Below are 25,178 nucleotides of genomic sequence, written 5' to 3'. Positions count from 1 at the left end.
TTAAGAAGAAGCATAACATCCTCCAGCCAACAGGCTAGCGATGGAGGTGTGGTGGATTTCCACCTTAGAAGGATTCTACGGCGGGCAAGTAAAGAGGTAAATGCAATCAGACTGGGCTCTAGTAACTGTTTCTGAGAGGATACCAAATATCGCAATCAAGTGGTTCGGTTCGATGGTTATATTGAGAGCCTCAGATAAAATTTTGAACGCTCCCGACCAATATATTTCAAGGGAAGTACAGGACCAAAAAGTGTGAGTAAGATTAGCAGGGGAAAAAGAACACCTGCTACAGCTTGCATCAGCTCTTGGGTATATTTCAGCTAGCTTAGCTTTACTGTAATGTGCTCTATGTAGCACTTTAAACTGAATAAGTGCAAAGCGGGCACAGGATGATGATGAATTGACTCTCGTCAGTGTACCTTCCCAATAGGTTTGAAAGGGTAAGCAGGGTTTTGCCATTTTATCTTACATTTTATTGGAATTTATCTTGTCCTTTTATCTTTTAATGACGAGAGCTCTTACTGTATTGCAATGACTAGTGCTTTTATTGCTGAGCTGACCCGTTCTCTCATCAAATACAGTTCATTGTACCATCGACCCTGTGTTAACCTACATATGACTAATAAAAGGTGAAACTATCTATACATATGGCGCTTCCCCTCACTGTCTTGTTGTGATAGTCAGGTTTCTTCTCCAGCCTTCTTACAAAAAACACGCTTAGCCGTGTATTAGAAGAAAAAGTTTATAAGCATAATATGTAAGTGTGGTGATGATGTATCATTAATTACAGAGTACAGATGAGACTAAGTTAGGGACATCCAAGCATAACAGTCATATCATATAACTTTAAAACATAATTTGAAGTTCAGCAGATTATTGGTATAAGAACATTTTGTATAAAGTACAGTACAACAATGGTAGATATGGTAATGGTAGATAACTTTTCTTTGGTTCGTAATACTTTCCTTAAGAACAGCATATCTGCTCCTTGCATTGCTCTTACATAAATGCCAAAAGCATAAATCCAAAACATGTTTGGTCATTTTTTTTCAGCCATAATACAATTACATAATTTTCATTGAACAAACATTTAAAAGAACAAATTAAAACATGTCAATTTGAAGTAGGTAAGTAAAATGTAGCTATAAAGGGTGTCAAACAAGGATTGATCAAGTATTACTCCTAAATTAATATAATATATAAATAAACATAAAGAGAATAACTAGGGGCCTCAAAACAGAGCTCTGTGGGACACCACAGGACAGTGAAGAGGAGTCTCACACAACGCCTCTAATAGAGACGGCTAAACTTTCTGTCAGTGAGAGACCAGTCAAAAGCTATGCATGATAAGCCCACCCAAACATGTAAAGTATTGTTAGCGTTTCAAGTAGATTATTCACCGGCAAGCTGCTGACCATGCATGGTCATGAAATCAACACAGGTTGTGAGATCATTCCAGTTCAATTTAAAAACGAAACGTGTAGGATTTCAAAGTGTGTACCATGCTTTGTTGTTTACAGGCTGCAGTTTGTTCTGCAGCTTTACATCAAACTTTTCCCTCAGAATTTGCTCTATCTCATCATCTGTTATGTTTCTCATGTCATAGACATCAACATCTTGCTCAGGTTTGTAGGTGACCTCGCTGTAGGTCCAGCCAATAAGGGCTCTAAATCCTGTTGGTGTTTGCAAAGAGCAGATGGATTTATTGGTGAACATTGAAGTAGGATCTGTCTGGAGTGAGTGGTTTTTCTCAAAAAAATGATCAGCCTCACGGGGCACTAAGGTGAAGCAGTAGATCTGCTTTGTTTTATTACTGTTGACAAGACTTGATTTAGCAAAGTCTGGATTAAGAATCTCTGGCTTTCTACCAGTTTTCTCCAGCACCCAGATGTCCCCCTTATCTATGAGACGAAAGACACCTGCTGCCTGAGGTTGGTCCTTTCCAGAGATGAGCTCCAGGGGTTCCCACACTTGGGAAGACACCCCAAAGCTTACATCTGCTATGTAAGCCTTTCCATCAATGACGACCATGTGGATGAGATGAGATTCATAGGGAGAAGTATCATTGCTGGTGCTGATGAAAACTCTGGAGCCTAACATCGTAGTGTCGTAGCCCATTTCTCTCAGCACCCAGCCAAACAGGAAGTTGTTCTCAAGGCACCAACCTCCACGTCTGCTCCTCACTATCTTGTTGAAAATGACCTCAAGGTCCATGGTGATCGTCTCACCACAGTGAATGCTGAGGTTTTCGAAAGGAACTGACATGACATGCTGCTTGTGGATCAACTTCAGTGTTGCAAGATCCGGTTTATCATATGAGCCATGGAGACCAATTCTTCTGAAGTATTCGTCCAAATTCATCTGCAAAATATAGGACATTACATGAATTATAAGGCCAATCTACCTGTTACACAGTTAAACCTAGTTTTGCTAAGTTATATTTATTGTCTCATAGCTTACAAGGCTTTCAATAGGTTTTAATAATAATTCAGAAACTTTTAGTTTATCTAGATCAAGTCTGGCATTGACAAAACTGGTGTATAGGTGCACTCAGTGCATATCATTTTTTTTAAGTTTTTTTTTTTTTGGCATTTTAGCCCTTTATTCGATAGGACAGCTTGGACATGAAGGGGGAGAGAGAAGGGGAACGACATGCAGCAAAGTGCCGCAGGTCGGAATTGAACCTGCAGCCGCTGCGGCGAGGACTGAGCCTCTGTACATGGGGCCCACGCTCTACCAGGTGAACTATCCAGGTGCCCCGCATATCATTTTTTTAAAAGATAAAGGATAAAAAGGAGGAATAGAATGTTTGAAGGAGGATAAAAACACAATGAAGTCAGAAGGCTTATTTCCATTGTGGTCCTTTTTGTGTTGACTTCGTGTCACATTGACCCGTTTTAAATTTTTGTTTTATATCAGAAAATATGGGACGTAGAAATAAACGCTGAAAATGTGTAGAAGAAAAATGTAAAAATTTAAAACGTTGGAAAAAGCAAAAACAAACTGTGAAAAAAAGGCATCAAAAACGTCGAAAATAAAGTGTTTTTTTCAAGGTTGAAGGGAAGACAACACAAGGGCTAGTAAAGAACTTATCACGCCATAAAATAAAACAGCACAAGACCACGAGTACAGACAAGTACAGACATTAAAAATGCTACATTATACTTGAAACTATTTTTTTAAGGTCACTTTAAAAGGTTTTTGATTTGTTGGCAGACAATTCTACAGTAATGCTGTAATGTAGACAAATGTGGCTATGCCCAAAACGAATAAAATAAGTAAGTGGCTATGATGTTCTCTTAGAAGTGAAAAATAATTAGTCCTAATGACTTTGATATTGTAGCCTATGCTTGTTTTCGATTATTGAAACAATTGAAATGTCAAATTCTACACATGTAAAGTTTGAGACTTAAGTTTTGCGACAAAAATATGCAGCAAATGTGTTTAACCTTATCTTTCATATCAGGTTGATTGTGCAAGCAGTCAAAATGGACTCTTATGAGGCTGATGCAGTATATCGATGGAGCCACGAATTCTTGCAACTCATGTTCTTTCTTCTTCTGCTGAACAGTTGAGCCAGTAAAACCTGACAGTATTTAGGCAAAGGTTTGGGTAAGTTGATGATTTGCGTGGGTCTCCTGTTAGTCAGGCTTTATGTGTTGCTCCACAGTTGCTTCGCAATGGAAGATATATACAGAACAGACAGGTCATAAAAGAAAACTATCCCACACATTTCCCACACGCAGGGTTAAAAATTAACTTTTTCGTCCTGAATGTACACATTTTACCAGCCACAAGATTGCCGTTGTTTTATTGGCTGGTGAGTGAAGCAAATCTACCAATCACTTGCATATTTTACCAGCATTTGTATGGTACATTGTGCTAATTTTGTACCCTGCCCACACGTCTCCTAATGATATGACTTTGTACTTACGCTATCAGAGTTTTAGGCCGTTTTCACACCTGGAGTTTGTTTGCTGGTCCGAATCAGTTGAAGAGTTTGTAAACTTGGAGCGATTTCCACTTTGGTTTTCCCAAAATGCGTCATTACTCAAAACGTTTATTGGTCAGATGTGACTGTTTGTCATAAACAGTAGAGGGCAGCAAAACGCCATTGCAGCGTAGTAGTGCATCCCGCTCGATCCCACCACACTATACACAATACATCCATGAACCACACACAGCAGTGTTCTGTTAGTTGCTCAAACACTTTCTGTGTGAGTCAGTGCAATCTTTCTGGAGACGTGCAGAGCTGGCTACAGACCAATAATGAGATACCACCTCTGACAGTGTCTTTGTTGAAGATAAGAATGTAGATTTTGTTCTCTTCGTAAATGTGCCTTGTTTGTTTGTATATCTGTATTCTTGTTAAAAAAATAAAATAAAAGTTGCTCACCTCCGGTATGGGCGGGCCTTAAATGCGTGCTGTATCCGATTAAAACTGTCAACATAAAAGCGTCATTGGCGAACATTATGCAATGAGAGTTTTAAAATCACAGTTTAACTAAAGTATACAATCACACACTTATTTGACAATTGTACCTATTTAATTATTATTTTAATAACTGTGGATGATGTTTTATTTAAAATTGATCTGCCATAGGCCTTAATTATTGTGAAGATATATCGCATGACTTCCTGTGGTATTCTGCCGTTCCGACGTCCACTTGACGCAGCTGTTCGTAGGAAGTGCACTGCACAACGCCGGTGGAGTGCTCAACGTGATCACTTGCTGTAGTTACATTTTGAATGAGTGATATTCAAGAGATATTTACTTCCCTCGTTTACGGCACGGTTTATGTTGAGGTTGGTACCGACAGTGAATACGTGAACTTAAATAGTTCAGAGTAGGCTAGAGGCTGTGGATTTATCTTAACTACTGTTTGTGCATGTCAAAACACACTAACGCTACTTTGTAGCATAGTTAGGCATGGCATTCCGATTACCCCTTACGGAAAAGTGTGGTAGGCAATGTAAAAGCATTCAGCTTATTACAAAGGTAGTCCTACTAAAGTATAAGATCATGCAGTGACGCCTATACAGACTGCAGGTTAGGTAACGTCAAGTTAGCCTTTTTTTTAAATTATTTTTTGTTTTGTGACTGTATAATTGTGACATTTAGGCCTGTGAGAATTATATGTGTGCAATTTCTAAACTATCTGTCGTTTTAATTTCGTTATGCCTAATGCTCTCTTTTATAAACTCACAGATTCGCCCTCCTGCAATGGAAAATGCAATTACAGACACGTTTTTGATAACTGGGGGATGTGGCTATTTTGGTTATCGGTAAGAACAATCTCATAAAGTTTTACTCAAAACGAAGTAACGTTACACATTCACAGTCAATAAACCCTCAAACAGGAATGGTTTCAGAGTTGCTCTGTGCTGCTGTCACACTGCTTTCCACAACAAGGTGGCGGTAATGCACCAGTTATCTCAGTTAGATCGGATCTGTGACTGCCACAGACCTGTGGTAGATTTAAAAGTAGAAATACATGCAAGTTCAGGTTACTTTATCCCTTAGGTAGATTTGTTTTGCAGCAAGCATATGACATCCATTTTGACAAACAACATACTAAAGACTTTTTCTTTTTAATAATTTTTATGCCAGTCTGAAACACCTCTTTAGCAGTGGCTGTTTATGCAATGATTGTATTTTTATCATAGACCATTTTATTAAGTTAAACTGGAGGAATTGTAATAAGTTTAATGCAAAAATTAATTCATATTTAACAACTTGTTTTCCCCCTGTAGCCTGGCGTGCTCCCTGCTTAAAAACGGAGCCAAGATCATTCTGTTTGACACAGCCGCTCCAAAGCAAGAAGTGCCAGACGACATTGTGTTTATTAAAGGAGATATACGTGAGTATGCACAAGTTGAGAAGGCCGTCACTGGTGTGGACTGTGTATTCCACATCGCCTCCTATGGCATGTCTGGCAGGGAGCAGCTGAACCGGCATCTGATTGAGGCGGTGAATGTCCAAGGCACAAGGAACGTCCTCAAGGCTTGCGTTGAGCACGGAGTGTCCAGGCTGGTTTACACCAGCACCTTCAACGTGGTGTTCGGAGGCCAAGTGATCGAGAATGGGGATGAAAGCCTCCCTTATCTACCTCTCCATCTTCACCCCGACCACTACTCCAGAACCAAGTCCCTGGCTGAGATGGCAGTGCTAAAAGCTAACGGCACAGCACTAAAGGACGGTTCCGGGGTGCTTAGAAGCTGTGCATTGCGTCCAGCGGGAATCTACGGGCCTGGGGAGCAGAGGCACCTGCCCAGGGTAGTTAGCTACATAGAGAAGGGGATATTCAGGTTTGTTTATGGTGAACCCAGCAGCCTGGTGGAGTTTGTCCATGTGGACAACCTGGTGTCGGCACATGTGCTTGCAGCCAAGGCTCTGATCTCAGAGAAGCAGCACCGCTCTGCTGGCCAGGCCTACTTTATCTCAGATGGCAGGCCTGTCAACAATTTTGAATTCTTTAGACCTCTGGTAGAGGGCTTGGGCTATCCTTTCCCCAAACTGCGCCTTCCTATCTCTCTCATCTACTTTGTTGCCTTTCTCACAGAAATGATTCACTACCTCATCGGGCCCTTCTATAACTTCCAGCCACTGCTGACACGTACAGAGGTGTATAAGACTGGCGTGACGCATTACTTCAGCATGGCAAAAGCTAAGGCTGAGCTCGGTTATGAGCCCCAGGAGCACAACCTGGATGAGGTTGTACAATGGTTCAGAAGCAGAGGCCATGGGAAAAAAACTCACTCCTCCTTCCTCAGTCAATTATTACTAGACATCCTGTTAGTTTTTGCCTTTGTTGTGGTGGTTCTCTCTTTTCTTCCATCTGTTGGCAGTGGATGAGCAACTAAAGCAAAAATATAATTTTGGCATTTTCCAAAATGCTATACACCCTGTATCAAAACTGGTTCAGAACTAGTTTTTTTTAATGACAGCTGGGTCCATGGATTCACAAAATCAGTCAGTACTGGCAGGTGCGTCAGACATAAACACCTTTTTATACTGTAACCCATTACATGTGAAAATAATCATATATTCTTTGTACCTAATGTCTTAGATTACATCATATGGCTGTTGTCACTGTCAGAGACTATATGTCAAATGCTACCTCTTTTTCAGAACAGTTTTTAACAGAACAGATTTTGAAAGAACATCTCTGGGGAAAGAAATAACAATAACCTAATACAGACATTTTTAAATGCTGTTTTTGTGGAACTGTAACGTAAGATACCAAGGAATGTTCTGAAAACTGTAATGAATAAATCCTTAAATGGCAAATGTGGTTTGTTTGGTTTTAAACCTGGATTCAAGGTTTAGTTTAATTCAGACAGGTAAATGAATTTCATATTTGAGGACCCTGGAGAAAGATAAAAATTTAGTAGCCTGGTTTATAATGGCTACGGCACATCTCCTCTGGCCTGCATCACATATCACTGTACTGTAACACAAACATACAGTAACAATACACCAAATATTAAGTTAACCATGGCCTCCAATTGTGGTCATCATAGTCAACCATTTCTTTCCACAGCTTTTAATTTGGTTTTACTTTTTGAAATGACTCGTACACTTTGCATTCAGTTTATTTCTACCTACAATTATTATTTTTTTTATGCACCTTAATACAAACTTTTTTATTTAATCATGTCTTTTATACTTGGGGTGTCTTTTTTGACTCGTTTTGTTGCCAACATAATATCCCATTCATATTCCTATTGGAACCTAGGCTACCCATGGTAATTGGACATCATCCTAAAATGGATCATGTAGGCTACACTTGAGTTTGGGCGACCCGAGAATGTCTTTGTCTTTATATCATTAGACTAAAAAAGGTGGATAAACTAGTTTAAAATAACTTTGCCCTCCATATTACCAATTTACTGCAGCTTATGTGTGGTGTAAAAGGAGTCGGACCAGGTGAGGCGTGCTTTGTGTGGTATTTTAGTCTGCCTGGGATGAATGCAGACGTCCCCTTCTCTCTAAACTATTCCTCTTTTCAGAGCCGGCAGCCCCTTGCTGAGTTGGTCGCAATCATTGTTTCTCTGCAGCATTAACCACATTCCAGAGAGGCGCAGCGCATCCTGTCTTCATCCCCGCATTCCTTTCACGCAAACGAGTCCCCTGTGTAAAACGTTTTTTTATTTAGATTTTCGTACGCTTGGCGAGCTCAGACTTATATACAATGGATATTTATGGCGTATCCGATTATCCAGCCTACTTTGATTTCTTGGCATAGTGGCCGTAGGCGAAACTAGAGGAAAACCCAACCGGAGGAAATTCCTCCGCGCAGCGCGCCATTGACTGTAAAGACCTTTCAACTTAACAAAAACTGAAGTTGACAAACGTATCCCTGTCGGCTGAAACTGTGAGAAAGAGTTTGTTTTTTCGGCGAAGGGCGCAACGCAGTAGAAGACGATGCGGCACACGGAGGAGGTTTCTCAGTACGTTTGTGGTTTTCTGTAAACGAGCGACGGCTGTACCGCGGCGTTTTGTTTTGATTTCCATGTGAAATGCAATTAGTGCTCCGCGGTGCTCGCTAGTTTGGCTCGCGGAGCGGAGCACACTCTGAACTTGTTTCTCGCCTCGGGAGCACAACATGGAGCATTACCAGGAAGATTTGGGACTCCGGGCCAGTAAATTGATGGAGGACCTCTCCTTGTATGATGCGTATAAAGACGGGATGTACAATGCGAGGAGAGATTTGGTGATTAATCCCGATTTAGACTTTTCGGCTCCGACAGTATCGGAGCATAAAAGTAAGCCAATGAATGGTACCTCTGTGCTTCACCAGCAGCATCACACAGTGGAGAATTTCACGTCTGGGAATAAAGTGTACAACGCGGCTCCAGTGCGCCCTGTGAATTGCAGCCGGGCCGTTCCTGTGGATTTTTGTGCCCCTCAAAGAGACGCCGTTTATACTGAGGAAAGCTGTTGCACCAAATCCGAAGTGGCTTTGCCGTGCTACACGGGCGCTTCCGAGAGGCACAGGAGATACTCTCTGGAGGTGCAGGGCCACAGGTATAGCACCGGCTCCGCTTTCGACGGCGTGCCTCTCAACAAGCCGGTGGCACTGCCCGGCAACAGGTGCAACAGTGTGTGCATAACCAGCAGCCACGACGGGAGGTATAACGCCACTAGTCCCCGGTCCAGTTTAGCATCTTCCCTGTCCTCTCAAGAGCAGAGCAAGCATGCCAGCCCGAGGTCGAGCATTAGCAGCCCGCGCACTAGTTTGGTGGTACCGGGTCAGGACAGGTACACGAGCCCGAGGTCTAGTTTAGTTCACTGTGAGGGCAACAGTGTCCTCAGTCCCAGATCCAGCTATGCAAGTACCGCAAGCGACACGAGTAAACACTCCAGTCCCCGGGCCAGCCTCAACAGCTGTGACTGCTGCAGTAAGCCCAGCAGCAACCGCACCAGCGGCATCAGCATGGGCTACGACCAGAGGCACACCAGCCCCAGGTCGAGCACGGCGAGCCAGTACTCCTTCACTACCAGCCCGAGATCCAGTTACTCTGACTCACGGTACGGGCCTGTGGTCAACCATGATTTCGAGGGAGCGATTTTACACGCAGCGCCGCTGGCGAGTCCTCGTTCGAGCATCTGCAGCCAGGACGGGAGCGCAAGACCGGGGACCACCGCAAACTGCGTGGCCAGTCCCCGGTCCAGCATCTCCAGTCACAGCTCCAGAAGTTCCCGCAGCTCCAGGGGGTCTATGAGCACCTACCCGGATCTGCAGCTGCCTTCGCCCAGGTCATCAATGCTGGGTAGCAGTCTACACGAGGACACGCTGCTGCAGGAGTTCGGAGACTCCAATGGGATCCAAAATCGCATCCATCTCCAGGGGCTCTCGGCGGTGCCAGAGCCCCAGCAGCAGTCAATCCAGACGGGAGGGGCTGTGGAGATGACCGCGGGGTCGCCATCGTCATTTAGTTATGGGATGTCCTCAAAAACTGCTTCCTCGAGTCAGAGGTTTAAGCTACCTTACCAGGTGACCCCCAGCCGAGAGAGTGGACCAAGTCAGGCGGAGAGGCGGCTGGAGGCGCTCACCTTGGAGCTGGAAAAGGAGTTAGAGATGCACATGAAAAAGGAATACTTTGGTAGGTAATATTATTCACAATAGGATGTTTTCTTTTAAACTGGCATGTAGATAAGATTGAAAACAACATAAGAACATGCAAGCACACAACTATGACTGTATTGTGTATAGGTTGAGGGCTTGGCTCTGTGGCCCTGAGAGTTAATAGAATCAAAGGTACATGGAGCATGTTTTTATGTTTTGTAGCCTACATATGGACTAAGGTCTTGCATCAACTAATAGGTGATTTAGGACAATGGGTGTCCTCAATTTGAATTGAGATTGTGAATTGCTTTTCTCGTGAATTGTGGGTGCTTGATTGATGTAAACTAACTCATTTGTCCACAGCAGCTCAGCTCCAGATCCCTCAAACCACTGTGTTTTCCTCAGCTTCAAAGTTTCTCCTCAGATGCCTGTGATGCTCTGACCATGACTCCGTACACTGTCCTTGCACACCTCAGCCCTCACATGTATCTGTTAGATCCCTGCAATGTTGCTTTCAAAGCAAAACCTGCTGTGTTTTTTTTGTCCTGATAGAGCAACGTTTAAAACCCCAAACAATGGCCCAAAGTTAAGGTTTTCAGCTGACGAGCAAAGTTTTACCTCATTAATTTGTTTTCTTCCACTCACTGAATAGAAAAAAAAAATCTCCATGGCAGTAGAATGAAATATTATTTTTAACTTCCTCTGTATTACAACACAGATGAGTGCTTACTGAAATTGGAATTCAACGAAATAGTTAAAATAGTGTTTGCTGGTGTTTCTTCTGTGCAGGATGAGGTTATTTATAGGTTTTGTCATCTCTTCAAGGTCTATTTGCAACCTGCTAATGCTACATTACCACTAACAGGTCCCTCTGTGGCAGATATGAATGGCATTGCGGGGCAAGATTCTGTCTTGGCAGAGCTAACGTTTGCACACCGCTGCACCTCGCTGAATGGAAGCTTCTGTTCTGCCACAGCAGACACCCTTCGGTCATTTAGATCAGTGTGGTCTGGATTTGTTGGAAATGCAGTAATCATCTGGACTCTGAAGGATAAACTGTGGTCAGCGTTTGGTTTTCGCCCGATTTCAAGAATTGAACACTGCGGCACATTTTTGTGATCAGGGACTGTGAGAGCAGATATATTTGGCTCACCAGCAGTAACACGGCCACGGAAAGCCTGCTGAGGAAGTTGCTGTCTACCTTTTGAATAAGCAGCCAGACAAATGGCTGCAGCCAGAGAACAGTGGCTTGTTTTATAGCCAGTGCACTTGCTCAGAGTGAGGCCGAGACAGCTGTTGATTTGTTCCAGAGAAGAAGGTGAGAGCAGGAGGATGGTAGACGGCAGGAAGACAGTGAGGAAAAAGAGCAGTAGAGATAATGGAGAAAGAAGAGAGAAAGGAGAAGGAGGGAGAGAGAAGAAGAATGCAGTCAGACGCTACTCACTCAAAGCCCAATAGAGACAGCTCTGTTTCCGTAGCGACAGTGGAGAAATTGACTGCCAGGTTTTTTTTTTTTTTTTGGGTGGGGGGGGCTCTGCCGGCCGACCCTTGTGTGGCCTGTGTTTGTTGTGGTGGAGAAGGAGCTGTGAATCAACAGCTGGCCCGAAACAGGCCTGCAATTGAAGCAGCAGAGGGAGGCCCACCCCACCCCTTACCTCCCCTCCTCTCCACCCCGCCACGACTCCCCCGCAAAGCCCTTCATTAACCAGCCAGTGGGGAGTCGGGCAACACCAGACACTTGGCACACGGTCTTGGCTGGCGGGCCAGACATAGTTGGTGGGGCTCAAGTCTGATCACCTGCCCAGAATTATAATGGCAATAGTCATGCACATGCCTGACACACACATGCAGACTTGTGGACAACAGCACACTGTCCTGCCCTCTGTATACACCGTACATGCACAAATTGCAGCTGACATACGGTTAGATGTATATTTTTTCATTCTGACTTATGTTTTGAGCATACACTATCCTCTGACGTGTCAAATGCTCTCAAATTACAAGTGAAGAGCTCTCTCCTGAAATAAGGCTGTATTACCAGGCTTTGATGCTATACATGTTCTCTGCTTCCCTTTTTTCCCCACTGTTCCTTATTGCAAATTTGGAAGTACAATGTTGCATTCTTTCACATTGCAGTATCAGTATGACTGCAGTAAACAGGTACTGTATGTTAGCAAATCAAACACCAGCTTCAGAATTCACCAAAGGTCACAAGAATATTCATAACGCACCAGGGAAGTCATTCTTCAAATGACTGGAACTATAAATATGAGATGCCACACTCTAAGCATGATGGGAAGTTAATTGCTTTATTCTTTTCAAGATCTGCTATACAGTGCATACTGAGCGTACTGTGATTTGTCGGACAGGACCATGATTATTTTGTACCGGAAAGATAACATGAACCTGCTCTGTGTGCAGTTACTTCTATAAGACGTGCAGAGGGTTTCAAGTATTTGGTAGCATTTGGTTCCACAAACTACAAATCTGCATTTGATCCCTCTATTAATGTTGCATTTCATTTGCTCGATTGACACTTTTCAAGCTGCTTGTATCTTCAGAGATCGGTTTGATATTGTGCTGTAAGACGTCAAAGTCCCACCGAGTGGTCGTTAAAGTTTCATGAATCAGGCTGTGCAGACCTTCTTATAACCCGCAGCACGTTCTGCGTTGTTTTCAGTAATGGTAGAATATAAAGTCAAGTGTGTTCCATAAAGCACTTGCTGAAATGCTTGATTGTCCACATTACGTTTTCCTAACTTTCGTCTTACAGAAATAACATAAAATGTGTTTGTTTTATACACATACTGTACACATACTTTATTTCATCCCAAGACTCATCAGTCTGAGTTTATGTTAAAAAGCTTTCTCACAAGCATAATAACCCGCCCACATTGAGCAGCCTGCTTGATCTTAACAGTGTTTAGCTCGAAGGTGCAGGGATGTACATGCATTATGTGATGCCGTTTTATTTTCAACCCCAGTGAATGCACAACATCCTGTCCATGCCACGTGAACGCGTTACGAAATGGGCACATGAGGGATTCAGCATCCTGTTTTACATGAATAACAAGAGTGCTTCACATTTTACCCTACTGTCCTGTAAAATGATAACCACATCCTCACTCATAACTGTCAGGATTTTTCTGGAAATCACATTTTTATGACTATAAATCTCGACAGTATTGCAAACACACACATAGCTTTTAAGATACTGCAGTATAGTTGCAATCAGAGGGAATAAAGTAAAGAATGTGAATCAATGTTGCTTTATAAATAAATCATACTTTTTTTTAGTTCAGCCGTTGGGTAGAGAATCAAAGCCAAAGAGACATGTCTGTAATTACATTGACATAGATTCATTATGTGGGAAATAAATTTAAAAAAAAAAGATAGCTGCTTGTAACTTCTCTTATCATGAAGCTAGATAATTGTGCGTGAGAGTAGATGCAAACAACAAACATACAAACACACGCCTGTTTCTTTGGTTGTTGTTTACTGAATATAAACTCCACTGTGTCAAATGTTTGTCATTTTGGGAGTCCTCTTGCTGTCAGCCGTGTAATGCAGAGACTCAGTGACTTAGTTTCTTGGCATTCAGACGGACGTGTAGTCAGTTGTACCTGGTTCTATGAAAGTAACCTTTGTTTCAAGGATACATTGTAGTGTTAGTGTTCCAAGTGCGACAGGCGGCAGGATGACGATACGTACAGTAGAGAAACATAGTAGTGACTAACACTGACATCACTCACACACACTGTAATCTGAGTTAGCATTAGTCACAAAAAGACTACCAGTAACATTCATAATCAGTTGAGTATTACCACACCAAGCTGGTCCATGTCATCCATTGTTGGCATTGCATTTAGGCAGAGAAGGAAGTATGCTGTCCTGATGCAGTAACAGAAACCTGGTATGAACACAGAGGAAGGGGACTGGATCATGGCTTGCCTCTCTTTTGGGTTGTATGGCCTCACTATATGTAACACTCACTCGGGTAATTCTGCACACTTACACAAAAAAGCAGGTAGCATTCATAATTACAAGCCAATCACATGCAACCATAGAGTTGAGGATTTAATACTTACAGTGGCAGAGAGTAGTCTCGCATTGTCAGACCTATCTCCACAGCACTGTGGAGTAGGTTCTGGCTACACCACAGATACATTCCAGGATAGGAGAAAAAAACGCTCCGGGTTGTTTGCATTTCTTTAAACCAATCAAAATCGCCTTGGGCGCCGATAAGTTCCGGACGAAGCTCCTGTGGCTCTGCAAAATAGTCTCGCGAAGGATATAAAATATTAAATGAAGTTAGCTGTTCACACAATACAGTAACGTGAGCTATTTAAATTGGCTGGATACGTAAACGTGATTTAATCTTACCAGTGTATTGCCATGCGTACTTCATCCATAGCAATCTCCACCAATCGGTCCCATAACTTCCCAGTTAGGTAGTAAACGCCATAAACATATTCTTTGTAAGTCTTCATTCACCGAAAGAACCAAGCAGGCGTGCGTTATTGCACGATCCAAATTAGTTGGTTATCATTTTCAGCGTGTAGCTTGCTAGCTCAAAATTTGTTGTCGTTTCCCGTATGGAAGGGATTTTGAGAGCGGCAGCACACAGAGAGCAGAACCTGTGGGGCAAAACCTGACATTGCGCCGGATGTCAGGCTTTATCCTGGAAATGTACTTCTGTTGATCCAGACTAGGCAGAAAGTGATCATCATAGTAAAAGATGAATATAATCACACTAATGAGCAATAGAAATAGCAGAAATAAAACAATGACCAAATACTATACTGTATAATTGGCTGTAGTAAATAACAAGCTAATTATAAATGGGCTGTATTTTCAACATTTTAAGTAGCCTGGAGTGAGTACGGGAAGTAAATCTACTGCTGTCATAGAGCTGTGTTTCATACAATACATAACGTAACATTTAAAAGTTAAACTGTGCTGCAGAAGTCAAGAAGAAATAGAAAATGATATATAATATATAAAAGGCTTTAAGAAAGGAGTGCGTAATTAACATTTGGTAAATGCTATCTGACCAAAATGCAGCGTATGTAATCATTTACTGGGAGCAAATGTTCAGTGTGTGAATGATTTTATTTACAGTTATGGTAAGTCTATAAAAAAAGCTTTTCTACTTACAAAGTGGCTGTATGTTTCTTAAAGTGCCCATATTATGAAAAAATCACTTTTTCTGGGATTTGGGGTGTTATTTTGTGTCTCTGGTGCTTCCACACACATACAAACTTTGAAAAAAATCGATCCATGCTGTTTAGAGTGAGATACGGTTTCTGAATGTGTCCTGCCTTCAGTCTCTGGGTGAGCTGTTCAAAATCGGCACGGCTTGTGACGTCACAAGCCGAAACGAGCAGGCTAACCGCAACCATTAGCTCGTAGCGTTAGCATGCTAATGCTATGGCTAACGCTAGCATGCTAACGCTAGCATGCTACCTCGTTCTCAATAGCAAAGCACTACTACAACACACACAAGTTCACCATAATCTACAAAAGAACTACTTACATGTGCACCCTCATTTAGAAGTCTCCCAGCTAATCCTGCCTTGTAACTGACCGAAGTTGTAGAAACAGCCTTTCTTTTACTGTCTATGGAGCTAGCTAGCTGACATGATCTACATCTGAGCTACTGGGCATGTGCAGTGCAATCAAAGATAGTACAGAAGAAGAAGAAAAGAGGTCTCACTCTGTAGCTAAAACAGAGACCAGCTGAAAAGAGGAGCTGCAGCAGTGAGAGAGAGCACTGCAGTACAACACAAATATGGTGTTTTTTGAAAATTAAACCATGTAAACTTATTCTGGTACAACCTTAAAATACAATTATGAACCTGAAAATGAGCATAATATGGCTGCTTTAAAATTAAAATTTCAAAGAAATGATATGCAACATGTTATTCCTTTTTGACCACTACGGTGAGCTGACTTTCTGCGAATGCTTCTACTCCAACCATCTTTGGCAGTGGTTTGATAAACCCTATGTGTGCACCAGGATGACCACACTTACTTTTACTTGCTGTGAGATTTCACTGAGTAGTTTTCACGTCTTAAATAGGGAATCCGTACAGGTAAAAGCAAAAAGGTTTTAGCACATATTGGTACCTGCGTTTCATTCCACTTAGTTTGCCATCATAGACTTTTATTTTGGAGAAATTGTTGTGCCTGCTGTGTGTCCTTTGTTGAGTGCATAAGTGAAGTCGTGAGTTCAGGTTACCAGGGCAGGAAATGCCAATATTTGACTTTGATTCCAATTAATTTAGTTGGGCAAACACTTCAGGTTTATAGGGAAGACATGTAACCTTTGAGTGCTTTTCTTGTACCCTTGTCCTTTTATCTGCTTCCTGCAATGTCACAGACATTGTCACAGACATTGCAGGAAGTTGTTATGAAAGGGAAATTATTGCTTCAGATAGCCAGGGAATTCTAAGATTACGTCAGTGAAAGTGTGTCCTTGCTCTAAATCCTTCGTGAAATACGTATTTATTTCAAAGATAAGCAAATGGAACTTTGTCTGTGGGAGGAGGGGGTGGTGGTGGTGGGCAGCTCCCTGTTGGGATCTTGTGTCCTTTAGGCACTGTGACCCTGGACTCACCCCACCCAGGCTTTGGCCCTGCACTCCCTGAGGAATGTGACCCCAGTGGAGGCCGTCTTGTGCGTGAGTTTGGTGATCGTTAGGCTGCTGCTGCGTCCAAATAGTTTGAAGCCAATCCCCTTCTGTGCACCAATCACACGTTTTAACATTTGAATCATAATCTGAGTACAGTTGGTGGGGCTGTTTGCGTATGTTGCCAGCACTGTAAATCAAATCTGATCAAACACCCACACCGCCCTGCGTCATCAGGTTTTTGATTAGCTGAGATTTTGGCCTTTTATGGTCTTCAATCGACAGGATGGCTTGAAGAGAAAAGGGGGAGAGAGGGGGGGGACGGCATGCGGCAAAGGGCCGCGAGATGATAATAATAATTATAGATAATTAAAAACAACTTTACAAACTTTTCTGGTGACTACTGAAAAACATAATGGGGATTAGGGCTGGGCACTACAGTATATTGATATTATATCGATATCGTGATATGAGACTAGATATCGTCTTAGATTTTGGATACCGTGATATGACATAAATGTTGTCTTTTACTGGTTTTAAAGGCTGCATTACAGTAAAGTGATGTACTTTTCTGAACTTACCAGACTGTTCTAGCTGTTCTATTATTTGTCTTTTCCCCACTTAGACATTATGTCCACATTACTGATGATTATTTATCTAAAATCTAAGTGTGAAGATATTTTGTTAAAGCACCAATTGTCAACCCTAGAACATCGCCGCAATATATCGATATCGAGGTATTTGGTCAAGAATATCGTGATATCTGGTTTTCTCCCTATCGCCCAGCCCTAATGGGGATGCGCTGAGGGAGTTTGGACTCATGACCTCAGAATTTCTAAAGTCCTCTGAACAACCCAAAATATAGTAGAAGAGTGGGGGAAAACAGCCCCATCTTCATCTGTTAAGTATCTAAAACGGTCTGGTGTCAAACATCTGCATAAATGAACATTCATGCAAATGTTTTATACCATAGTTCAATAAAAATTGACTCAGCAATCACCAAAGTACCCTTCAAAGTCAATTCAGGGGTGTAACTCTGGTACGATTGTGTACGGTAGCAGCACATCGAGCTCAAATCTCAAATCAGCCGTTTCCTGGTAACGAGGAAAAACACAAAGTTGTTGGCTCACCTTGTTCCTGACAATCCCCTTACATCCTCCGCATTTCCTGTCAGCGTATTTTAACGTAATCATCAGCTCTTCTGAAATAGTGTGCCTTCAAACGGTATGATGTAATACATGGACAGAAGTTTAGGTTAGACTTGTGCAACTGGAATATAAATCATTTTGAGAAATATTACTTGTGAATTAATAATCACAAACTGGAATTTGGGAAACACAGCTGTGCATTTGTAAGAGTCTGTTTAATGTTTTGTGTTAGGCACAGTGTGGTTTCAGAGCTTCACATGCTTTGACATCTCAGAATTGCTTTGTGACGTTGGTATTCAAAAGCTATCAAAAGCAGCAGAGGGAACGGGCTCAAATACAGTAGTGATGACATTTGTAGCAGGTTAATCTTTTTTTTTTGTGTGACTGTTGTATAATTACAGGAATGCAGCACACAGGGATTGGCAGTCGCTTTTTTTTTTTATCAGCTTTCCAGCAAAGCTCCCAACAAAGCTGGCAGCGTGTCCAAAAGTTGTTTGATTCTAATGGCGCACAGTGGTAGCAGACAATATCTTCATTGAATAGTAAAGCTAGTTCAACATCCACTCAATCTCAAAACTATTTAGCCATAAAGAAACGGAAAATCAGTGTTGACACAGAGCCTTGCTTTGGGGCCAAAGAACGATGTGGAATTCTAATAGTGTTCAAATCTCATGAGGCCAGTTTTTTTTTCTTCAATTATTCACATTTAGATTTTTGGTTGGTTCACATCCAGTGTGTTCTTACCACCTCTTATGCATACAAAGTATTTTTGCTCGGGATACATAACATCGGCTAACTGACCATTTGTCTCTTAACAGGTATCTGTGTCAAATGTGGGAAAGGTGTGTATGGAGCCAGCCAAGCCTGCCAGGCCATGGGGAACCTGTATCACACAAACTGCTTCACCTGCTGCTCCTGTGGTAAGTACAACAGTCAGTTTAGTGAAATCATAGTAAAAACTGGTTCATTATCTGGTCTGCAAATGTGGACGCTAACCTACCTCAATGCATAGCCATTCCCAGCGACCCCCCCCCCAAACACCCATCCTCATAACCCCCCCTCTCCACACCCAACCCCCACCCACAAACCCCCTCATTTTGATAGGACATTCACTTCTATTGATCGATACTCATGTTCACGTTCATTCTTCAAGTTCCCCTAATGCTTTTGAGGTATGTAAAGAGGAAGTATAATGTTGCAATGGATTCAGCGAGTTACACGGTGGGCTACAACTTGAGCTGCCGTTTTTTTTTTAGCCTATATTGGTTTACATTTTGGCAAATTGGCACCATTAAAAGTATGCCGAATTAGCAATTAGCTGTTCCTGTTTGCGGTGTACTCATGGATGCACAGACAACTATCACTGGATTCCTTTTGATACTGAAAAAAACTTAAAAACGTTATGATTCTCAGGCAAGTTCTGGTGTTATAGGGAGCGTATTTTCTCACTGAATTCTAAGTGAATCTATGGACGCTTATTCGCAATGGACATTTGAGATAAGTGCAGTGTACGCCACACTGAATCTAAAAACGTGTATCATGTGGTCAGATTTGACTTTGACAGATATGACACAGAGAAGGAGTGTTTTGGAGTATTGACGCAAATTGCAACAATCGGGCGCCAAGTGTTTTACTCAGTTGTCTCTTGTCTTGTTAGCTGTGTGTTTATAACCTGTTTTTAAACAGTCTATGGTCGTAACATCTGCTTCAGCTGCAACTTCTGACCGTGTCGAGAAGCGGGCCAAATCGCCGGGCCAAACTACAATAACCAACTTGTTGCTTTTAGAACAATGGCATAAACCTGCCTCTTTCATCTCACACGGTATCCTTGCCTCTCACATCTCTCCCTACATGCAACCCCCTGCAACTCTTCTGCTCCACCTAGGGGAGGCGCATCTCACAGTTTGAAAACCTCTGATCTACACGAAAGCTGCGGTTGCTATGACCAGATAGCATTTTTCACAAAGAGTGAGAAAATATGATGATTTAAGAGTTGTTATTTCTGTAAGTTAACTCACAATATCCTGTTTGGCTGTGTGTCAGTCTCATCTGCGCTCATGGTGTTGCTATTTCTCTGGTTCGGGCCCAGAAAAACAATGCCCCCATCGTTAATTTCACCTACAAAGCTCAAATTGGTCGATTGGTCTTCCAGCCGGGGAAACGCATCGGCATGCGTTGCACCACACATTTGAATCGTTGAAAGAAATCAGAGATGTGGGCGGTGATTTGAGGTCTGGAACCAGGCTAGTTGGTCTAAAGCTAAACCAGAGTTTCTAAAGCCAAGTGTGCCACTTTATGCTTTAGTGCTCTTCAAGTGATGTGTTTAAAATCCATCAGCCTGATGCCTTGAATGTATTTATGCTTTAGATACACCCCACATCTCAGGCAGCATCAGTCGTCCTCAGAAAACATAGAAAACAGCGGGGGAAATGTTTGCTCATGCTCCTGCTTACTGGATCCCCACCTTTCTCGCTCCTCAGATTTCTGTATTCTTTCATACAGCCTCGCTTTAAGCTTCAGCTGCTGCTGTCTCTGCTGAAAAATCATCATTAGTATCACCAGCTTGCTGTCAGAGGTGGTGTTATGGCCTGAAGTCTGCTCAGTGGAAGAACAGGGCCACTCAGTTCTCTCTGCAGCAGGAACAAGCTTATAATGCCACAAATAAATAAAATACTGACATTATTTGGTCTTTAGGACTGTAATTAAATCTGTGCTCGAGCTCACAGTATAGATTTTGTGTGGTGTGTGTGTGTGTGTGTGTGTGTGTTTTGTGTGTGTTTTGGACGCCTCTGTCACCCGACTCCAGCCCTCCTCTCCTGTTTCCCGGGGAAACAAGAGGAAGATGTCGGGAGAGAGCTTTTTAGCCAGGTTGCTTCCATTCATATGTGTACTATACATGGATACTGATCCTCCAACCCACCCCCTCCGGCTCTGGAAGAACTGCCTATAATTTACATGTAACCAAAGCCACATACTTTCCGATTTATTGTGTGTCTGAAGAAAGAGGGGCCAGATGCTGAGTGTCCAGTTGCTCAAGTTGTCGGGTTTGCTGTGGAAAAGTAGCCTCTGACCTGGTTAAGTGCTGTTTTAATAGTCCTGGTTGTGTTTTAGGGTTTATTTAGGAGTCAATAGCTAGCTACACTCAGGAAAACTGCATCCAGTGATGAAATTAGGTCTTTCAAACAAGCTTATTTGCGAGACAACCAGATTTCTTTCCTCGGAAGACTAAAAATACTCTCAGAGAATGACTGGATTACTTCTGGGGAGGGGGTAACTGCATCATAAAATAGCTATGTGGGACTTCATTGCTGCTAGACAAAAACCACAGACAGCTCCTGAGAGAATCATCATTGCATCTATTGGAGAAATCATGTCCGGGGTGAGTTAACGAGCCGTTTTCTGCGCTCAGCGCAGGTCGTTGTTGATAGCTTCACAGGCCATCCTGACTCTCGAGATGGTTTATCGGTAATGTAAACTCTGTGATGTATCATTTGACCTCATGTGAGTGGGAATGTTTTCTTTTAAGCAGTGTTTTGAAGGCCTCTGAGAAGTTCAGTTTCAAAGTGCCTGGACTTGTCATAACACAATCCAGTGATTTATCAGGAGCTACGTTCTTATGTCCCTGTTTGTTTGTTTTTTTGGTTGCGTTCTCTCTCTCTCTCTTTTTTTTTTTTTTTTTCTTGAGTAGGGTCCTCCTAGAGTTTGGAGCTCCAGTGTGAGGCCGAGTTTGCTGAGACATTGCTCGCTGGTAGCCCTGGGCTTTGTTTAACCATGCATAATTGAGCCCTCCTCTTGGCTTACTCCCATGGTTGCACCCTTTTTTCATGAAATGGCCAAGAATGCAAACTACCCCCCTCCACTTCAGCCGGCCTTCCCTGGAGGACCTCAATCAGACAGTCACAAAGTGTACCAGACCTGCTTATCAGAGGGGGCAGGCCTGGCATGGGCCCACATAAAACTGCACATGCACGGAGACGTGCATGCACACATGTGCAGACACACGTACACAAATGGACATGGTTTTTGGGTTCTAGGGTCAATTCAGTTTGGATTTTCTTTTTGAAGAAGAATGTTTGTACACTAGAGTAACCACGGTTACCTACAAGTTAAATAAGTACATCTGCCGAGATACATTTTTATGCATTATGTCATGTTGAAGAGCAGCACTTCCTCCTCACACAGCTGCTATTAATGTGCCTTTTAAACAAGGTATATATGCCCCTCTGCCACTTTAATTGTAGCAGGAGGAGTTGCACTTTCCCCAATTTGCCACCTAATATATTTTCCCACAGAAATACACTTCAACTGGAGTGAATATTTATTTCCGTGTGAGTGTGGGACAGGGTGTTGTTGAAAATAAGCATGCCTTCTCCATATAAAATTAAAAAAATAAACTCGCTGCTTCTGGCTGGATGCGCAGACTGTCAGCCTCAAGGCTGATGACTCATCTCTGTACTAGAGCTCAGGGGCTTGAATTTCTCAAATCATTCACCGCCACACTAGTTGCACCTGCCAGGCAGCAAAAAATCAGAAGCAGAAAAATAGGGAAAGTTTAGTTCAGTGTGTTTTGTGTTAAGTTTACATGCACATGTTATTAGAAGTACTTGGATTATGATAATAATAAGGCAAACTCTGACTGCGGAAGCTGTCATATAAACCACATTATCTTTTAAGAGAAAAAAAAATTTAATATTCTGTATAGATGTAAAATATATTGATATAAGGTATAGCAGTCTATATATAAAATATAGTTATACAGTACAAGTCAGTAGCTTGTTAGATACTAACACGTGTTCTCATTAGCAGGTGGTCAGTGAGCCGCCAACTAACAAGCCTCCAGGAGTATTGTATTTTTGGCACCCCCAATTTAACCTTTGTGGTTTGGTTGGATTAATGAATAAGATGAATAAGACTGGATGCCGTGAGACATGTTGCACCAAGGATCTGTGTCATAATATCGCCATCGATTTATCACCATTGATTACAAGTAAAAGATAGATCTAGAATCAATAAAATATAAAATAATGTATGTATTTCTTACCTGTCCTTTTGTTGTTTGTTACCAGAGATGTGTGAGCTGAAGTCAGCCGCCGCGCCACAGGTCTTTATGTGTTTGCATGAAATGTTGACAGCAGATGAACATATGCAGCGGTAGTCACTCGGCTGTATATTTATATTTGACTTATTGTACATATCACTGTATAGCTCATCGTTATACCTCAATAGTAGTTTGCTCTTTGGAAATATCGTTCTGTCCCATTAGCTGCTTTACCAAACTGCCAGTACACTGTCTCTTTCAACGTGATATGGATAAATGGTGCTAGAAGGGCTTTCAAGCTGATCTGTTTCCAAATCCCAAAAGCACTCATAGCACAATATGAGAAAATAACGGTGCATCACAGACTAGAGGAAATTATTAACATTGTTTTTCTAGTTGAGCCACAGAGAGAAAGCTTTCTCTCTCTCACACAAACCCATTATCATCCCTCTTCTCCACATCTCTTCTTTTTCTGCACAATTGAAGACATGTTCTGCCTCTGCAGTTCTTGCCACATTCCCAGCAGCCTTTCCGTTACAGCTGTACTTTAAACCCAAAGGCTACACCAGCACTGTGGTTAATTTGTGGCAAATTAGGGGTAGATCTGTGTAAATATCTTGTAATCAGAGCATGCTACAAGACAGTGCTGGAATGAGTGTTTTGGTTTCAGTATTACATTTGCTGACTCAAGAGGCGTGGCAGCAAATACCGGATGATATGTTACTGATTCTAGCAGAGAACTGCGTCATTCATGGTGGATAATATGCTCACTGCTGCCTGTGCTGTACCTTCCACGGCTGGGTTTTCACCAAAAATACTCAAAATCTTGTTTGCCATGACATGGTATAAAAATAAATCTGTTTAAAGCTCCTTTTTTTGAGCAAACCACCACATTTATATGTCCTTCTAGCCTGGCCAGAGCTCTGGTTTCTGTGCCAGAGACAGAGAACAGAGAGACTGAGGGATGCTTCCCACCAACAAGAACAAGAGCAATACATATCATTCGGTTTATTGCCTGTGACAAAATGACACAGCAGTGGAATAAAAAAATATTCAGGTGATGCAACGCAAATAACTTGTTTTTGTCTGTTAGTGTGCATGTCACAATTTTAGGAAAAGATGTCGAAACAAGTCCACTCAGCGATGTCTTTTGTCTGCATTGGAGTGGCCATGTTGACAAGCCATGAGCTCTTTTAGTGTGAATGAAGGCAGGTCCGGGCTGTGATTGGACGCTCAGATCTTCAATCAGGTTGAGTAGTCAACCTGATTGAAGAGATCAAAACTCCAGGAACAATTGGGACTATACAGAACAACTTTATTTTCAGACCAATCAACATGATTGCACAGCAGCGGCCAGCGCCTACTGTAAGCCACTTGTTTGGTCAATCAGGCAGTGCCAAAAATGTAGTACTTGAGCATATGTTGTGTCCTATGTTAAGTTACGGAGATTCAATGAGCTTGACTGATTCATTGCTCTGTGTTTAGTTCATTTTTTTAGAGCATAAGTTTGTCACTTATAATTTGAGAGTGCAAAAATAATTTCGTGAGAATAATAAAACCATGCTGTGTCAAACACTGCCTTCACAAAGAGGAACAGTTTTTCCATGTTGAAACACACCAACAGCCATATGACCAATAGGAAGTTGACAAATACTTGGAATTTGACCTGATATGAGCCATGTTTTTAGCAGCATTTGCAAATTTAGATGTTTCAAAGGTAAACACATATTTGCTTGATTAGACCTCGTCTTAAGACTGTGTGGGTGTATGCAGACTATGCTTGATTGACATCCGTCTGTCCCTGATCAGATTATTTTTGTAGCACCTGTTGGTGGGGGTGGTTGCACCTTAATCATTCTCATTCAGGCTGTCACTTTAAAAAACAAAAACAAGATGTACCGTGTGGTGTCATATAACTGCACTATGTACTGTATCCTGAGATTGTGGTGCGACTTGAAATTTGATATCCTGACTCCAGTTCTGTCTTTATCCTGAAAACTGTCTCTCAAAACAGCAGCAATGGGCAACATATTCTTGCATTAAAATCTTGCTATCTTATCAGTGTTGGCCTTCTGACAAGAGTGTGGTGGAAAGTAGGCAGTCAGACGAGGTTGTACAGTTGACGTTCCACTTCTGGTGCCTCTACTGCAACCCATAGAAGAAGAGGTTTGCACTCTTTGGCCAAAGCAGCGACTGTGTTTTTGATGCTTTAATATTTTTATGTATTTTATTTTTTAGGTAGACCTTCAAATCAGGCTTCATGTCAAGAATTAAATTATCAACTCTAA

At 42.1% G+C, this 25,178-nt stretch overlaps 3 protein-coding genes across 7 annotated transcripts in view; 2 read left to right on the top strand and 1 right to left on the bottom strand.

The window, feature by feature from the left end:
• Nucleotides 1-1,157: 1,157 nt before the first annotated feature.
• LOC116037558 (arylamine N-acetyltransferase, pineal gland isozyme NAT-10-like) lies at nucleotides 1,158-4,057 on the bottom strand. Of its 2 annotated transcripts, XM_035999271.1 has the most exons (3): nucleotides 3,935-4,030; nucleotides 3,450-3,586; nucleotides 1,158-2,361 (listed from the first exon to the last, which is right to left on the bottom strand). In XM_035999271.1, the coding sequence occupies exons 2-3, from the start codon at nucleotides 3,459-3,461 to the stop codon at nucleotides 1,489-1,491; spliced, it is 885 nt and encodes a 294-aa protein (XP_035855164.1). In that variant the 5' UTR covers nucleotides 3,462-3,586; nucleotides 3,935-4,030; the 3' UTR covers nucleotides 1,158-1,488. The 2 variants fall into 2 exon arrangements, with proteins under 2 accessions (XP_035855164.1, XP_031137333.1); XM_031281473.2 differs by lacking the exon at nucleotides 3,450-3,586 and having other exon boundaries at nucleotides 1,163-2,361; nucleotides 3,935-4,057.
• Nucleotides 4,058-4,162: 105 nt separating this feature from the next.
• On the top strand, nucleotides 4,163-7,291 carry sdr42e1 (short chain dehydrogenase/reductase family 42E, member 1). Of its 4 annotated transcripts, none has more exons than XM_031281470.2 (3): nucleotides 4,163-4,312; nucleotides 5,210-5,286; nucleotides 5,755-7,291. In XM_031281470.2, exons 2-3 carry the CDS (start codon nucleotides 5,225-5,227, stop codon nucleotides 6,854-6,856), a joined length of 1,164 nt encoding a protein of 387 aa, XP_031137330.1. In that variant the 5' UTR covers nucleotides 4,163-4,312; nucleotides 5,210-5,224; the 3' UTR covers nucleotides 6,857-7,291. The 4 variants fall into 4 exon arrangements, with proteins under 4 accessions (XP_031137330.1, XP_031137326.1, XP_031137329.1 ...); XM_031281466.1 differs by lacking the exon at nucleotides 4,163-4,312 and adding an exon at nucleotides 4,678-4,806; XM_031281469.2 differs by lacking the exon at nucleotides 4,163-4,312 and adding an exon at nucleotides 4,830-5,050.
• A 660-nt stretch (nucleotides 7,292-7,951) lies between these two features.
• The window catches only part of LOC116037556 (WT1 interacting protein), a 30,527-nt gene continuing 13,300 nt past the window's right edge, over nucleotides 7,952-25,178 (top strand). Inside the window, exons 1-2 of the mRNA XM_031281465.2 lie at nucleotides 7,952-10,110; nucleotides 18,671-18,772. Of these exons, the coding sequence (XP_031137325.1) occupies nucleotides 8,610-10,110; nucleotides 18,671-18,772 (1,603 nt within the window). The 5' untranslated portion in view covers nucleotides 7,952-8,609. The remainder of the gene's footprint in view (nucleotides 10,111-18,670; nucleotides 18,773-25,178) is intronic.

This window comes from Sander lucioperca, chromosome 3 (genome assembly GCF_008315115.2).
Source record: "Sander lucioperca isolate FBNREF2018 chromosome 3, SLUC_FBN_1.2, whole genome shotgun sequence".
In the NCBI taxonomy this organism is placed as follows: Eukaryota; Metazoa; Chordata; class Actinopteri; order Perciformes; family Percidae; genus Sander; species Sander lucioperca.
Note: the sequence above shows the minus strand (reverse complement) of the source record. Positions and strands in the feature narration are given on the sequence as shown.